The 15,393-nt window shown below is 38.2% G+C and overlaps 2 protein-coding genes across 4 annotated transcripts in view; both read right to left on the bottom strand.

Annotated features, from left to right (window-relative positions):
* Positions 1-7,334: 7,334 nt before the first annotated feature.
* AJUBA (ajuba LIM protein) overlaps positions 7,335-15,393 on the bottom strand; it is a 45,853-nt gene continuing 37,794 nt past the window's right edge. Inside the window, exons 10-18 of the mRNA XM_074294247.1 lie at positions 11,408-11,482; positions 10,150-10,292; positions 9,930-10,061; positions 9,513-9,647; positions 9,294-9,390; positions 8,639-8,784; positions 8,329-8,459; positions 7,901-7,969; positions 7,335-7,796 (exon numbers count right to left, since the gene is read on the bottom strand). The gene's annotated coding sequence lies outside the window, so the exon portion shown is untranslated. The remainder of the gene's footprint in view (positions 7,797-7,900; positions 7,970-8,328; positions 8,460-8,638; positions 8,785-9,293; positions 9,391-9,512; positions 9,648-9,929; positions 10,062-10,149; positions 10,293-11,407; positions 11,483-15,393) is intronic.
* The window catches only part of HAUS4 (HAUS augmin like complex subunit 4), a 35,717-nt gene continuing 27,658 nt past the window's right edge, over positions 7,335-15,393 (bottom strand). The window contains exons 1-11 of one of the 3 annotated variants that reach the window (XM_074294249.1): positions 13,876-14,176; positions 13,156-13,226; positions 11,408-11,482; positions 10,150-10,292; positions 9,930-10,061; positions 9,513-9,647; positions 9,294-9,390; positions 8,639-8,784; positions 8,329-8,459; positions 7,901-7,969; positions 7,335-7,796 (exon numbers count right to left, since the gene is read on the bottom strand). In XM_074294249.1, the coding sequence (XP_074150350.1) occupies positions 7,613-7,796; positions 7,901-7,969; positions 8,329-8,459; positions 8,639-8,784; positions 9,294-9,390; positions 9,513-9,647; positions 9,930-10,061; positions 10,150-10,292; positions 11,408-11,462 (1,092 nt within the window). In that variant the 5' untranslated portion in view covers positions 11,463-11,482; positions 13,156-13,226; positions 13,876-14,176 and the 3' untranslated portion in view covers positions 7,335-7,612. Of the gene's footprint in view, positions 7,797-7,900; positions 7,970-8,328; positions 8,460-8,638; positions 8,785-9,293; positions 9,391-9,512; positions 9,648-9,929; positions 10,062-10,149; positions 10,293-11,407; positions 11,483-13,155; positions 13,227-13,429; positions 13,498-13,875; positions 14,177-15,393 lie in introns of those variants that run through there. The other 2 variants (XM_074294250.1, XM_074294252.1) reach the window with 2 other exon arrangements.

Consider the following 15,393-nt stretch of genomic DNA (forward strand, 5'->3'; position numbering starts at 1 on the left):
AATGAATACAAATACTTTATATATTGTTTCATGACAGCAGAGTAAAAAGGGATTGATATTTCCCAATCCCTGAAAGTCATGGTTTTCTTAATATAGCCTGAGATCATATTCATTTCCTTGGCCACCATTTCATACTGTTGATCCACATTGCAATTGGAGTCCACTAACACTTCTTTCTAGACCTCTTTGATATCCAGTCCTGCCTCCACCATCTTGGATTTGTGAGATTAATTTTTTTTAACTCGAATGTAAGACATTCTGACAAAGATCTGTCCCTATTAAATTTCATCTTATATGATTTGACTCATTTTTCTCACCTATCAACATCCCCTAATGGATTATCTCTCTCTTGGCTTTGTGTCATCTACAAATTTGATAAACATGTATCTCTGCTCCCAAAATACAAGTCATTAATAAAAGTGTTTGATACCATAGGGCCACACACAGATCCTTTATTTATTTATTTTTTTAGTTAATCATCCTTTTACCAACATATATAGAAAATTGCTAGGGATCAAAGTCAGACTCACTAGTTTATAATCCGCAGACTCTTTTCTTTTTCCCTCTTTGAAAATCAAGGCATTTGCCTTTTCCAATTCTTCATTTTTCTTTAAAAACTCACTAAGGGGGGGCAGTTAGATGTAGCAGTGGGTAGAGCACCAGCCCTGAAGTCCGAAGGACCTGAGTTCAAATTGGAGCTCAGACACTCACCAGCTATGTGACCCTGGGCAAGTCACTTAACCCCAATTGCCTCAGCTAAAACAAACAACTCACTAAGGGTGAGTTTATATGAATGTCCCACATATCTATCAAACCAAACACCAAAGGATATGGGCCAGATGTTTTAGATCATTAAGGGAAGGTAGGAATTCCATTTGTATGAGAAACCCTAGTATAGAAATTCCCTTCATAGCTGCAGTTCCACAACTCATCAGTAAGTCAGTCTTAGAGAATTGTCTGACTGAGCTAACACATTAAATGATTCCTCTATTCACACTGTTATTGTGAGTCAAGAATTAATTTCAAATCTTTGTGATTCCAAGTCTGGCCCTATTCCTACACTACTTCTCACTCTTTACCCTATTGGACATATTTGTTCTGCCGTTTCCAGTTCAAAGATAATTGTTCATTACAAATAAAATAGAAGCAATATAAACATTAAGCTCTTCCATCTTTCTATTCCTAGTTATCATTGTCTACTCCCTCACAACAGTCCTATTTTTTTTTTTTACCATTCTCCCCAATAGTTAAAAAATTAATACTTTTTTTGTTGTTATTCTTAAGTTTTCCTTTCCATATGAAGATAGGGTTCACAGGGCCTTTAAATAGATTAATTTTTCTCAAGAGGTAGGAAGAACAAGGAAACCATGTTCCATTAAGCCAGTAGATTCCCTTTATAATAACCTCTCCTATAACCTATCCTTCTGCTGAAAGTCAAATTCTTTTTTTTTTTTTTTTTTCTGGTCTTTCTCAGGATACCAATTCTCCAATCATTCTTTTATTTTCCTTCCCTCCCCCCCCAAATTACTATTACAAATTACTATCTGAAAGCATGTTTTTTAATGTATATTTTCACTTCTACCTCTTCTACCACTTTGGCTAACCTCAATAAACTCTCTGCTTTAGCCAAACTATACTTGTCCTCCACTTCCTAAACATATCCTATGTTTTTTATGCTTGGTGCTTTCTTTTTTCCTCATACCTTGAATGTCTTCTCTCCTCCCTCACCATTCCTTGACATCTTCAATCCTGGTCTTTAATAAAAATTCCTATTCAAGTATCACCATCCTCTATGAAGCTTTCTCAATTCCTCTAATTCCATACTAGAATTTTGAAAATTTCAACACATTTTATTTTTTCTCATAATTAACTGTGTTTGTGCCTTATCCCTTCATCTAGTCAGATGCATACCAGCAGTACTATCTCTTAACTAAACTTTGTATTTTACCCAATGCTTAGAAAAATTGTAATACTTATTATGTGCTTAATAAACAAACATATGTTGCCAAATTAATGAAGTTGGAAATAATGGTTTATTGCTCCTATTACTTCTCCCATCATTTCTAATCCCTCCCTTAAAATCAAGGGAATGCTCTATTAAAAAATAAGGGCTGAATTTTTGTGGTAATAAAGAGCTGGAAGCAAAGTAGATGCCCATGGAGTAGGAGAATGGCTTAAGCAAATTGTAATACATTGATATGATGGAATATTACTATGATGTAAGGAATGATGAATATAATGAACACTGAGATGTAGAAATATTTATGTGAACTAACATGCTAAGTGTACTAATCCAGAGTCAAGAAAACAACACACTTAACTACAATATAAATGAAAAGAACAATCACAAAACAATTGTAAGTGAACATTGCAAAATTATAAAAAAGCAAGCTTAGCTCTTAAGAAGACATATGAGAAGACACTTCCACCTATATTCTTGCAGAGGTAGAGATCCACAAGGTCCACAAGTATGGGAACATTGAATAAACTGATTTTTTTTTCAGTTGTATTGATTGATTTTGCTGATTTTTTCTTTCCTTATTTTTTCTTTAAAATTATATGAGACGACTCTCTGGAAGGTATGAGTTAAATAATATAAAGAGAAACTTAGATGGTATGGAAAAATCTCAATAAAAATTATTTTTTAAAAAAGGTGACAAATCGTACTGTACAAAGCCAAGGACTATATGTAAGATGCTGGGAGAAACTAAAAAAAAAAAAAAAAAAAAAAAAAACTAAACTAAAATGACTTGTCTAAATAGTAAAAACAACAACAACAACAACAAAAAACTAATTTGTGGAAATCAGGTCTTGAATTTGGTTATTTTAATCCCAGTTCTCTCTTTACTAAGCGAACGCTGATGTTGCTTATGTTTTATATTGTACTATATCTGACAAAATAGAAAGCAAAGTCCTGTTCTGATCCTTATTTAGGATTTTTCTTTCTTTCAAAGCCTAATTTCAGTGTTAGCAACTCATCCCAAAAGCTTTCTCCAATCAGCCTGTCTTCAATGACTGCCATTTCTGAACATATGTTGCTCTTATTGCTTATGTGTAGCAGAAGCAAGCATAGCACTAATCTATCATTTAGCCTTTGCAGCGTTGTAATGCAATATGTCATATGTTTACCCATATAATAAATTTTAAAAAGATATCTTAATACCTAGTATAGAGATCTAGTAAATGCTCAATAATGATTAATGCATTCAACAAACATTTTTTAGACAGCATATCCAAGGCAGTATGGGAAATACAAAATCCCTGCCTTCAAGAAGTCTTTAATATGGGAAATAGGACACAGATATAAATAACTACAATATAAAGTGCCATGTGCTATAGTGCCTTTCGGTCTATAAAATGGAAAATATCAAGGAAATAATCAATTCTAGTATGCTTGATCAAGAAAAGCTTCCTGGAAGAAGCAACATCTAACCTAAGCATGGAAACATTAAATAGAATTGGGGGAAGTAAGGTTTGCAGGAGAATAAAGCAGTCTAGGTGAATGGAATGGTATGAGTAAAGACAAAGAAGAAGAAAATAAATCATTTGTTCTGAGCATTGGGTCTGTGTTGAGGATTGATATAAAAGAAGGCTGGAGAGGTAGACTGGAATTAGACTGTGCAGAGCCTTGAATGCCAGATTAAAGAATTAGAACTTTGAAGCTCTTTTAACCAATTCCCATCAGCACTTTCTTTTTAATATTCTTGGACATGTTCTTAGTAACCTGAGACTTATCAAATGGATAAATCAAATTCTGTGAGAAGCAGAATTCAAACCCTTAACTCTGAGACTAGCTCTCTATCCACTATGGCATGTTATGTCTCTTAAGTTCTAGACTTATTCAAAAGGCAAAGAGAAATCATTGAAAATTTTTGAGCATGAAAGTGACAGGATCAGAGTTAATATTTTGGAAAGATTTCTCTAGTAAGTGTGAAGAGATTAGAAGCAGATTTTTGGAAGCTTTTACAGTATCACTGGCATGGAGTGATGAGTCTTGCAGTAGGATAGCAGCAGCAGTGGGAATTAAAGGAAAGAGCAAGATGTAAACTACAACTTGGGAAGAAAAAAAAAAAAAAGGAAACACCTGGCAACTAATTGGATAGGAATAGATGGCATGGGTGGCTGGGAAAACAGTAGGAACATTAACAGAAATAGTTAAGTCAAAAAAGTTACCTGTTTCCTTTTGGGAAAGAAATCTAGAGAGATATTTGTTTTTGAACACTTTGAGTCTAATGTGTTTAATGGGACAAGTAGAAAAATGTTCAATAAGAAGTTAAAAATTCAGAGCTAGAATTCAGAAACGAGACTAGATAAATTTGAGTTATCTGCATACAGATGACATTAAGATTACCAAGGGAGAGAGGAAAGTGCTGAGAATAGAACGTTTAGGGAACATTTTAGGGACAAGGAAAAAGCTGAGCCAGAAAACAGAAATGGTCGAAGTGATAAAAGGTCAAAGCCTCAGAAAACAAATGTGGAGAGGCTTGAAGAGAGGTGGTCAAAGGATCACAGGATTTGTAGCTGGTGGGACCTGAGATCTTCTAGTTAAGCTCTTTCTACAGAGGTCAATGCTACAGAGGCCAAGGAAACCAAGGGTCCTCAGAAAAAGCCACTAATGACTTTCTAGGAATTCGTTTCAATGTAGAACTTTGGAGATGGAAGTCAAATTGAAGAGGGTTAAGGTAAGTGGGATAAGAAATTGAGGAAGTAATTGTTCTGGGAGAAAAGCGTGGGGCCGAAAGAATGGCTGTTAATTACGTAGGAATTCTGTTATGATCCTTCGCCCTGTGGTCTCTAAATTTTATTTTCTCTAGTGTCTCCAACCTTTACTGTTTTCATTAATAGTGAATCTTAGGCAAAGGAATAAGGCTTGTTTTTTTTTTCCCCTGAGGCAATGGGGGTTAAGTAATTTGCCCGGGATCATTAAGTGTCTGAGGGTGGATTTGAACTCAGATCCTCCTGACTTCAGTGCCAGCACTCTCGCCACTTCACCATCTAGCTGACCCGAAAAAAGGGATTTTTAAAAAATGGATTGAAATATTTTGTTTTGATACAATTCACACCCATCCTTATCCCCAATTTATTGGTTAACAGAATGGAGGGATATGCTCTTTCACTTGTGTGTATGTGATACTAATTAGTATTTACATATCTGACCAGATTTTCTTTCATTTCAATGTTGGGGGTTTTTTGCATTGTAGCCATTGTGCACATTCATTCTTTTGACTCTTTCTTTCCTAGACATCACTTTGTACTACTCCGTTTTTCTGAATTTTTTTTTGTCCTTATGACATTGTAATATTCAATCACATTCATATGCCCAATCCAATCACATTCATTTCCCAAATGTCAGGTTTGTTATCGAAAACCATGGGGCTTTAAACATGGGTGGGGAGGAGAAGGCCTTATGACTTCCTGGGGATACAGTCCTTGTGGTAGACTCTCTGAAATTTTTTTTGCATACCAATTGTTTTCCAGAATGGTTGAGCCAACTCAAAGTACCCCTCAGCAATGAATTATCACAGGAATAAGATTCATATTCAGTATTTCACATCGGGTCTATGGTGCGACTTAGACAAATCACTGCAATGATACAAGTCTTTTTTTTTTTTTTTTTCCTGAGGCTGGAGTTAAGTGACTTGCCCAGGGTGACACAGCTAGAAGTGTCTGATACCAGATTTGAACTCTGGTCCTCCTGAATTCAAGGTTGGCGCCACCTAGCTGCCCCAATGATACAAGTCTTTAGTGAAGTCTCAGAGACCAACAGGTAAAGAAGCATTTCATCTTCTTTCCTAAGCTTTTTGGAAATCAGAATGTGAAAACCCTAAATCTTGGTTTGCCAGACTGTCCTAGTCTGAAGCAAAAGGATTTTGATGTGAATTTCTATCCATCTAAATAGAAGTAAAAAGGGTTTTTTAAAATGATTTGTTTTCATTTGTGTCTTCAAATATCCAACTACCCACTCACCCAAAAGTACAAATGCTATTTTTCTATCAGTCATTATCTCTGCCCTTCTCCAAAACTCTAGAATTTACTTTCTCCATAAAGTCTTTCCTAAATCTATAAAATTCAGATCATTACAATAGTACTTCCTTCTCTCAAGATTTATGTATAAAACCTGACTTCACTTTTCCATTTACTTTGTTTCTAAGTGTCCTTGGATTTTTTTTCTCCTGAGGTTTCTTTTCTGTCTCCCAGTGATAGATTACAAACTCCATGAAGGTAGAAATTCTCTTTTATTTTTTTAATTGTAACTTCACAACATACATGTGTAATGAGTGTTTGATTCATAAATGATGATTGTTATAAAACTTAGCAGAAACATCTATTTTTGAGTTTCCATTTCCAGACTTTGGTTTCTAATTTTCCAGGTAATATAGTGACATTTTGCCTTTAATTCCCAACACATTATATTTGTGATCTTGATTAAAAACCTTCCAGCTTCACTTCCTTCTCACTGCTATTATAAGGAGCCAGCCAATACTTGACCTTACCTAGATAGTAATTTGGGTTTGATATATTCTTCTGAATGAGAGTGCTCTTTACTGCTCTATCCTGGTTCTCCGAAAAACAGGGCCCATTTTCTGTTAGGTACTTGTCCTTTGCTATTCTGATTCAGTTCTTGAGGTTAATCTTATCCCATACCTATTGGCTCTACAGACACAATCAGTAGCATACCCTATTTATAATACATACAGTAAAATTAGAAAAAGGCTTGCACTGTTGCTTCTTTTTCAGTAACATCAGTTGATCAGATTTTTTTTTGTTTTTTAAAGAAATGGTTGTATTAAGCAATGGTTCCTACAATCCTTGGAGATGGGTAGGGAGTAGTTCTATTCGCATTTCAATGATTTAGTTTCGTAAAAGCAAAAATCTGCTTTTACGCCTAGTTATACAATCTTCATAATAAAATACTTCAAGATTTCATATAGGAAGATTAATTTTTTCTCTTTCCTACTCTTAAATCTCTCCACAATTGTCAAAACATCTTCCTTACCACCACAGGACAAGTACCCTTTTTTTTTTTTTTTTGAAAGCTGTCACCTTTTTATTTTCTATAATTATTCTAAACCTATGACACTTTAAGTGTGAGGAACTTTCCAGAAGGAAATTTAGTCCTAACCCACGTAGATGGTAATAAGCAACTACTTTGTAATTTATACTGAGAGCTGTCTGGGACACAAATAGTAATAGACCTGGGTACCTACATAACAAGTATGTGTCAAAGTTGGGATTTGAACCAAATTAGTACAAACTCAAAAGTCAGCTAGTTCTTTATTCACTATTTTACACTACCTCTTTTCCATCTTAGCCCCAAAGAAATTACTAGTAGCTCAGGAAACCATATTATCATTTTATTTAGGGAATAATTGGGCAAAAGGCAGGACTGGTTTTCTTAAGAGGCCACAAAATGTGCAAATCTGTTCTTAAGAGGAGGCAAGGACAGGACAGAAACTAGGAGAATGTCTTGTCCATTAGAGTTCTTACTGTATGAGTGGTGTCTCATCCCCCCCTTTGAGAAATGAAAGGCAATACTTGTATAGGAGAAACAGGATATGAACAATGTATGCCACTGAGGCAAAAAGATCCCAGTCCTTAATTTCTGCAAAACTCAATGGTAAGACTTATTAAACTCCTGAAGAGCCCAGCGCTTGTTCTCAGTTGCCTGTTTCAAATGGGTGTACTCCTTCACCAGCTTGTCAAACTCTTCACCTAGCACCTCATAAGTGCTCAAGACCTGGCGTGATTTCTCCATGTCTTGCTCCTGTAGGCGAATGGCCCCCTCCAGACTATCTCTAAGATGAGAAAGGAAAGGAAAAATAGGAGAGATGTAGCATCTGAGAAAACACATACCAAATGGAAAAAAGAAAACATGGCATGCCAAATGCTTATCACTCACCTAATGAGGCGATGAACTTCTACCTTCTCAGCTGTGTAAGTGTCTGACAAAATCTGTAGCTCCTCCATTCTGATGGAAAGAAAGTAACCAAGCAGATCAAAATCAATGACAGCAGCCAATCTAGGAATAGGACAGACAACCTAAATAAAATAGCTCAACTGCCCAGTTTCAGTGCATGAATTGAGCAGAGATAGCATATAGAGCTTCACTCTGGACTCCTATAAAATTTAGCTCCTGGTAAAATATCCATTTTGGAAAAGATTCAAAAGATTTAATGAAGGTGAATGCTCTGGGCAATACAAAGGATAATATTATCTGACACTTATTGAATGCTTACCACATTGCTAGGCACAATGGTGGGCAAAAATACAAAGAAAAAAGCTGATGTGGAATTAGAATTTTTTAGGGCCTTGGTTCTAAAGATTTACCTTAGCTTCAGAATCATGGCACTACACTTGATCTCCAAGTACTGTGCATTAATCTGATCCAGCTCTGATTGTGTTTTTAGCCGGTGTTCCTGAAGAAGTCTCTGTAGCAGTGAAAGACATCTAAGGAGTACCTGAGGCACCATGAATATAAAATAAGTGATTGCTTAATTAGTGAAAAATAAAATGCAAAGTGAAATAAAAAATGTTCTCCTAAAGCTTCACATGAAGGCCAAAGGCATGCTGGGGGTAGAAATAAGGAAAAGACTTTCACAAGTTGTTGTTATAGGAAACAGACAATATACATACATACCTGAGAATAGGTGGAACTTTGCTTTTCAAGTAGTACTGTTTGTTCCTTCTGCTGTTTCTTAGCATTCTGGTTTTCCTGCTTCTCACTTGTCAGCACATCTGCCAGCTGCCATACCTTTGCTGCTTTCAATGTTTCACTATCAGAATCTGGGGAAAAAGAAAAAAGAACAAAGTCAGAGAAAGAAGATTCCTAAGAGTGAATTCTCTATTCTTCTGGTACCAGGGTTTTGAGCACTTTGTAATGGAACCTCTTCTCCTGCCCTAGAGATAACTCTACAAGCTCTTCCTTCCAGGTGGTTTCCTATTCAGTTTACAAAGGTTCCCTTTCCTACATCTTTAACTGGAGATTCAGGATTTGGGGCCTCTGTGGGTGCCTTTTTGATCCTGACTTTCCCTTTCCATGCTTACTATAGCCTTCTAGGAAAATAATACCCAAGGAAGGAGTATATAGAAGAAGACAGAATGCTTTCTGCTAGGAAAACTGGAAGAATTCTATACTCTTTATTACAAAGAATAAAGTGGAGAAACAGTCTTTCCAAAACTTTCTCACTTTTGCCCCTGATTTCAGAAGAGGAGCATGTCAATTTATTTTCTAAAGGATGATGATGGGACATAAGGGGACCACGATGAAGAGGAAGCAGAGATTAAGAGCTCACCTGAACTGGGATCATGGTAGCAGAGCAGAGTGAAACATTTCTTCTTCAGCTGTTCCTCAATTTTTGGCTGCAGACACTCCCTCATTCTCACAAAATCCTACCAATTCAGAAACAAAAGAGACATGAATGTAATATCAAAACTATGGAAATTCACACAAAATAACTTGTACAACAGGAGTATCTTATTTGACTTTAGCTTCAGCCTCACCCCCACCTGACCTCTGAAGGGGGCATCAGTTCTAGCAAGTCTGACTTCTCCAGGCCCAGCAAAGGTGGCTTCTCTTTCTTTTGGCTTGGATCCAAAAGTCGAGTCAGTTCAGTCACTAGTAATCTCTGTTCAAGGGATTCATGAAACTAAAAAGAAATAGAAGTTTTCTCATTCATTCTCATAAACCAGTTCTCTACATAGTCTTCAAGCCTGGGAACATGTCCACTTCAGACAATCCTCATGGCTCCTCTTAGGCTTTCTTTTCAAGTTTTTGGGATCTCCCATCTTCCCCCCAAATTCCATATTCCACTTGTCTTCTCTGATTAATCTCATTAACTACATTCTCCCTGCCTTGGCTTGATCACACATCCCTGGAAAATATCTCCTTAAGGCTAACCTCTCCTCATCTTTCTTAATTCAAACAATACCTTCTTATCCTCTGGGGTGAGATTTGTGTCCTGTGTCTTTACATAATAGTCTACAAGCATTTCTTGTATAAGTCTCTGCAGAATCTCTGACCTTAGCCATGCTGTCTTTTGCAGTCGGACCTCCTTCCATGCCTGAAGGAACAGAGATCATGCTAGGATGATGCCCTCTGGGTATTGTGGCATTTTTTCCCTTCTCCATCCCTTCTCCTTTAGTCCTTACCTCAGCTTGCTCTTCTGCAAGGGTAGTGCTTAAACCACTCTCATCCATGTACTGAGAGAGACTTAGCAGGAGCTTGCTAAAATGAGGGTTCTGCAAGAGGTCTTCTTCAGTCAGGTTACAGGGTGGCAGCTGTTTGCTGCATACTTAATGGTAGATCCACCCCAGGGAAATAAGTAAAATATGCATCATTGGTTAAGTTATGACTTTGCCTTCCGCAGTATCATATTAACTTGATTTAATAAGACAGACACTTAGACATTCTCATCATTTTTTAAAAAGGGGGGTTAGAAATGGGAACAAGTTTTAAAATTCTACTGGAATGATATTAACTAATACTTGAGGTAATACTCCTAGGATGGTGCCAAGGCACTAAAAATGACTTATGTTAAAAGAGATTGAAAAGAAAGCTATAAAAAAAAAGGATGCTTAATAAAGGATTATAGGATGAATCATCAAAGGAAGAAAGTTAAAAGATCTTACAGAAAATGGAAATGAAATTGAGGATTACACACAGTATTAAAAATAAATAAAAGTCAAAAAGATCATCATATGACCCAACATTCTTCTTCATATGGGAATAAATGGTGTTCCTGAAGTATTTTAAATGACAAATTTTTACTGTATTTGCAATTAAAAATTCTTTTAATTTAAAATAACAAAAAAAAAGTTTAGTCATTAAATCCCCACTTCGGTGAACACATTTAAGTAATTCATATTGGTGCTGCAGAACTGTGGTTCTGGTATACTATGTCTTTATTATGCAAGAATGTAAGAAGATACTGAAATTCTAATTTTCTGAATGTTCAATACTTAAGATTCTTTTTTTTTTAATAACATTATCCCTTGTATTCATTTTTCCAAATTTTCCCCTCCCTCCCTCTGCATGTAATACTTAAAATTCTTGTATTCACAAAGAACACATACCTATATTATGCCTGTGAGATCTCTTGTTTTATTCCTATTCAGCTAATAACTGCACTAAGTTTTCTTGCATGGCCATATTCAGAATTTTCTTGTGGCAAAGGGAGTAGTTCAGGACAAGCTCTACTCCTTTTTCTTAGGTAGCTGCCTGAAGAGAGCTTCAACCATTCCTTCTGGAAATATCCTTTAATTCTTCTCAAATTCTAGTTTCCCTCAAAATTACTATAAACACTGAGGTATTTCTGTTATAGCTGACAATTCTCATGAGCACAGAAATCTAGAAGCTAGAAAAATGTCCCCTGAATAATCATAACTCTTTGCAAATAATTAGCTTTACCTTGCTGGAGTAATTCCATACCCTCTCCAGGTAAGCAATAATCTCCTGATGCCATCTTTTTCGTGGGACTTCCACCTGTTTAAAGCAACAGAAAATAAAGGAATGAAATGAATTCAATACATTTCATTCCATAAGTTTAGAAGACCAAGAATGACCTTTGAAGAAAAGGAATGCTTCATGCATACTAGAAACCAAGTTCTTGTATAATTTTCTCTATATGCTGACTAGCAAATGACATAAACTTTCCATAGTGAGTCCTTTAATTGTTCCACTTACTTTCCTGAAAAAAAAAAAAAACTACTCTCAAAGAAAGTTTTCTATTTTCTCATTAAAGTCTGAATAAGTAGTGTTTTTTCCCCATTCAGTTTAAGTTAAAACTGAGTTGCCCCTTCCCAGTTATGAGTGAAATGGAGGGGGGGAGGGAAGAAACATTAAAGTCTGCTTCTTTTTCTAGTCAAATAGCCTGGCTAAATCTCAAATTCCCAAAGTCTTTTTCTGCTTCTCTAGCCATTCCTTTCATCCTGAGGACTGTAGGTATTTTCTGATCATTAACTCTAGAGTTGTCCTCTGGAGTGACAAAACACCCCAAACTCAAAAAATAACAACTGGTTTTCACATAACAGCCTTAGTAAAAGGTACCTGGAGGAAAAAGCAAAACAAGACCGGCAGTAGGTCAGTGCACTCACAGTAACAAAAAGGTATAGTTAATGTTGCTCAGACATGAGCTGTCAGCACTTTGACAGAATATCAAGTGCAAGACTAACAATTACATCACCACCAGACACAGAGCTTGGACTAGAAACTTGGGATTTTCTTCCTTGACAGTTATTTTCCATTCCTTTGATCTCTCCCCCTTTCTTTTGTTAAAAAAATTAAATGTATTTAGCTCACCCAGTGACAACTGAACTTCAAAAGGTTATCATAATTTAGTACTACTTGGTGTTCCCCCAAAGAGTTTGCTTCACTTGGTATTTATTAGTTATATAAAAATAGCCATTCATTTGTTTTGTGGTATAGCCTAGAAGACTTAAATGAAGAGGAGAGATTTTAGGATTTAATTTGTAGCTTTACTGTTTATTCTGTATGTAAACTGAAGAGAAATACTAATCTGTTTCATAATTTTTCTACCTAGGATAATTATTCTTTTAAATATTCATGAAGCCCTTTGGATAAAAGCCACAATTATTAATAACTAATTTTCAAATGGTAATTATTCTTGTTAAATGTAATGGTTAATACTAAACTACTCCAGGGCAGCTAGGTGGCGCAGTGGATAGAGCACCAGCCCTGAATTCCGACCCGAGTTCAAATCTGATCTCAGACAGTTAACACTTCCTGTTTGTGTGATCCTGGGCAAGTCACTTAACCCCAGCCTCAGGAAAAAGCAAAAAGAAATTTTAAAAATGTTAAATTACTCCAAGGACTGAGATTTTGAAAACTATTTTGAAAAAATGCCCATTTTTTTCATTGACTTAACTTTGCTAGACTGACGCACACACGTATAGTTTGCTGTCCAGTCTAAGCTCAGGCCTCTGCAGATTGACCTGGGAAGCCTACAAGAAGCCAGGGTCACCTGCAGGCTCAGAAGAGGCTTTCACTCAGGCCGCACTTCAGTGGAAAGCTTTTAACACTGGTTGACAAAGAGCGGGTCAACAAGGACCTCTGAAGTAAGGACTAAGCTAAACCCTCCTGCTTCCCCTGTGGTCCAGCTGACTGATGTTTGGGAAGGGGAGGGTACTTTTCTTTACCTGGCTTAACTCTGTAAATGCTATAGGGAATGGTTAACAGTGCCTCCGATCCCGGCAATAAGCCTGTGCACCTGCAGAACATAAACAAGTTAGACGCAGCCTCAGAGGCCAAGGGGCTTGTTTAAACGTTCAGACTCGGGCGTCTTTCAAATTCTTAGCGCTGCCTTTGCACGCTGCACGCAAAGTCAAATGGATTTTACAGCTATTTCGCAAGAGGAGACCCAGTCAGGGCCGCCGCAAGAACCAAAATGCGCCGTGAGCATCCGGCCTCTACCTGGCTTCCGCTCAAAGACTAGAGATGCGCCGGGAGTCACGCCAGGGATGACCGCGGGGGGCCGATCCCACCTGGGGCGCGCACGGAGCTGGTGCTGAGCGCGCGCAGCTCCCCGCCACACCGGGCCGTAAGGGCGGGGGAGCCACTGTGAGCGCGCAGCTCGCTAGTGGGATGGGTCCCAGGCTCGAGGACGCGCTGCTCGGGGCGCGCAAAGCGCGACGCGCGATCGACCCAACGCCAGAGAGAATGGCGCGCGCAAAGCAGGGGGAAAACCGTTCTGCTCCGTTCCGCTCCCGCGTCGCCGATTCCCCACCCCCATCCACCACTTCCCTCGGGGAACCCAGCCCCGGTCTTGGAGGCAGGAGTATGACAGGAGTGTCCTCTCACTAGAGGCCTGCCACAGTCTTATGGACCATTTCTCCCCCCCCAAATGCTTTCAAACACACCTCAAAAGCAAAATCCTGCGGCCGCGCCGCTGAGGCGACGAAAGGGGCCGGTTAGGGAAGGCGGTGGCTGCCCCAAGTCCCTCCCACGCCCTCCAATGTACCCCAGGGGCCAGACCGGAACTGTCCTCCAGGAACCCGAGTAGGGAGGGTAAAGTGGGAAAACAGAAAGCCTCCCACCCCGCCACGCCCTTCCAACCACGCTAGGCCCGAAGGAGGCCCACGGAGAGAAGAGAGGAAGCGCGAGCCGCCTACACCCAAGGCGGGAAATCCCCGCCGCCCCACGCAGGCTCCGCCCTCCGGGCCCTGGCCACGCCCTCTTTCAGGCGCGGTATAAAAAGGGGCTGCCGCCGACTCTCACCACCGCTACTTGGAGTATTATTGTGTCGCTATTTATCGTGTGCTTTAACCTGGTCATTCTGGTTCGTTTTACGGAGTAGGAAATTGGGCCCCATGCCCGAGAGAACGGTATTGAATTTAGGATAAAAGGATGAGAAAGCAAAATCTATTTACAAAATTAGTGTAGAGCCTTAGGAACGTGATTTGAAGTGTTTCCTCACCTGAAAAATCTTTAAATTTATAAAGCACCTACTATGTGTCAGGCACCGTGCTAAGGGCTGAAGATAGAAAAAGAGACAAAAGATAGTAAGCTCCAGGAGGAAAGGGACTATCTAAAGGAAGGAGCTGTGTTCTTAATGAGGTCCTTTTCAATGCTAAAATAATTGCTTCACTTTAATGAAAGGGCCACTGTAGCTTGGAAATTAAATAGCCTGAACAAGTAACCAAAGTCTTAAGTAGCAGGCAGGCCTGAAGATAAGCTTAAATTTAGGGAGAAAAGTCTAGTTGTCTCCCTACTTCCTGCTTAAGACTTTTCATCCTTCTGTTCCTCTCCTTTTCATCTCTCACTTTTAATCCATTGTATTTTTTCTTCAAAGTAGGTTGTATAGTCAGAGTTGAATTATTCTTTTGCAGTTGTTGGGAAAATATTGTCTGCCCTAACAAAAATAAATCAAGTCTCTTTGCATCTGAGAATAAGCTGATAGCCTGAGGTGATCTGGAAAGAATCTTTATAATGCAAAACTGGTTGGGAGAAGGGTCACCTTTCCCAGATTTTCTCAGGATTTTGTTAAAGGTAAAGTATGAATTATTTGGGACAAGCAATACTTTTGATATAGTTTCATCCTGTAAAGAAGCTCTTTGAGAGGAGAGATTGTGTCATTCTTTGTCTTTGTAGTCCTATCATCTAGCACTGTGCCTGGCACATAGGTGCTTTAACAAATGATTGACAGCAACTGTCAGTATAGCTGGTTTGGCTGATTTAGAATGGGTGAACTTGACCAAGTGAAACTGGATTGAGCTGATTTCACCAACTTTAATTACTTCTGTCAGATTTTCTGCCGTACACCTATTTCATTGCTTTAATTCTAAAAACTGTACTTCTTAAAAAGCATACTTCAATGATTTTTAGAGATACTGTAATAACTCTCAAATTTTGGAAGGTTCTCCTCTCCCTGCACTGCT

Source organism: Sminthopsis crassicaudata, chromosome 2 (genome assembly GCF_048593235.1).
Source record: "Sminthopsis crassicaudata isolate SCR6 chromosome 2, ASM4859323v1, whole genome shotgun sequence".
Lineage (NCBI taxonomy): Eukaryota > Metazoa > Chordata > Mammalia > Dasyuromorphia > Dasyuridae > Sminthopsis > Sminthopsis crassicaudata.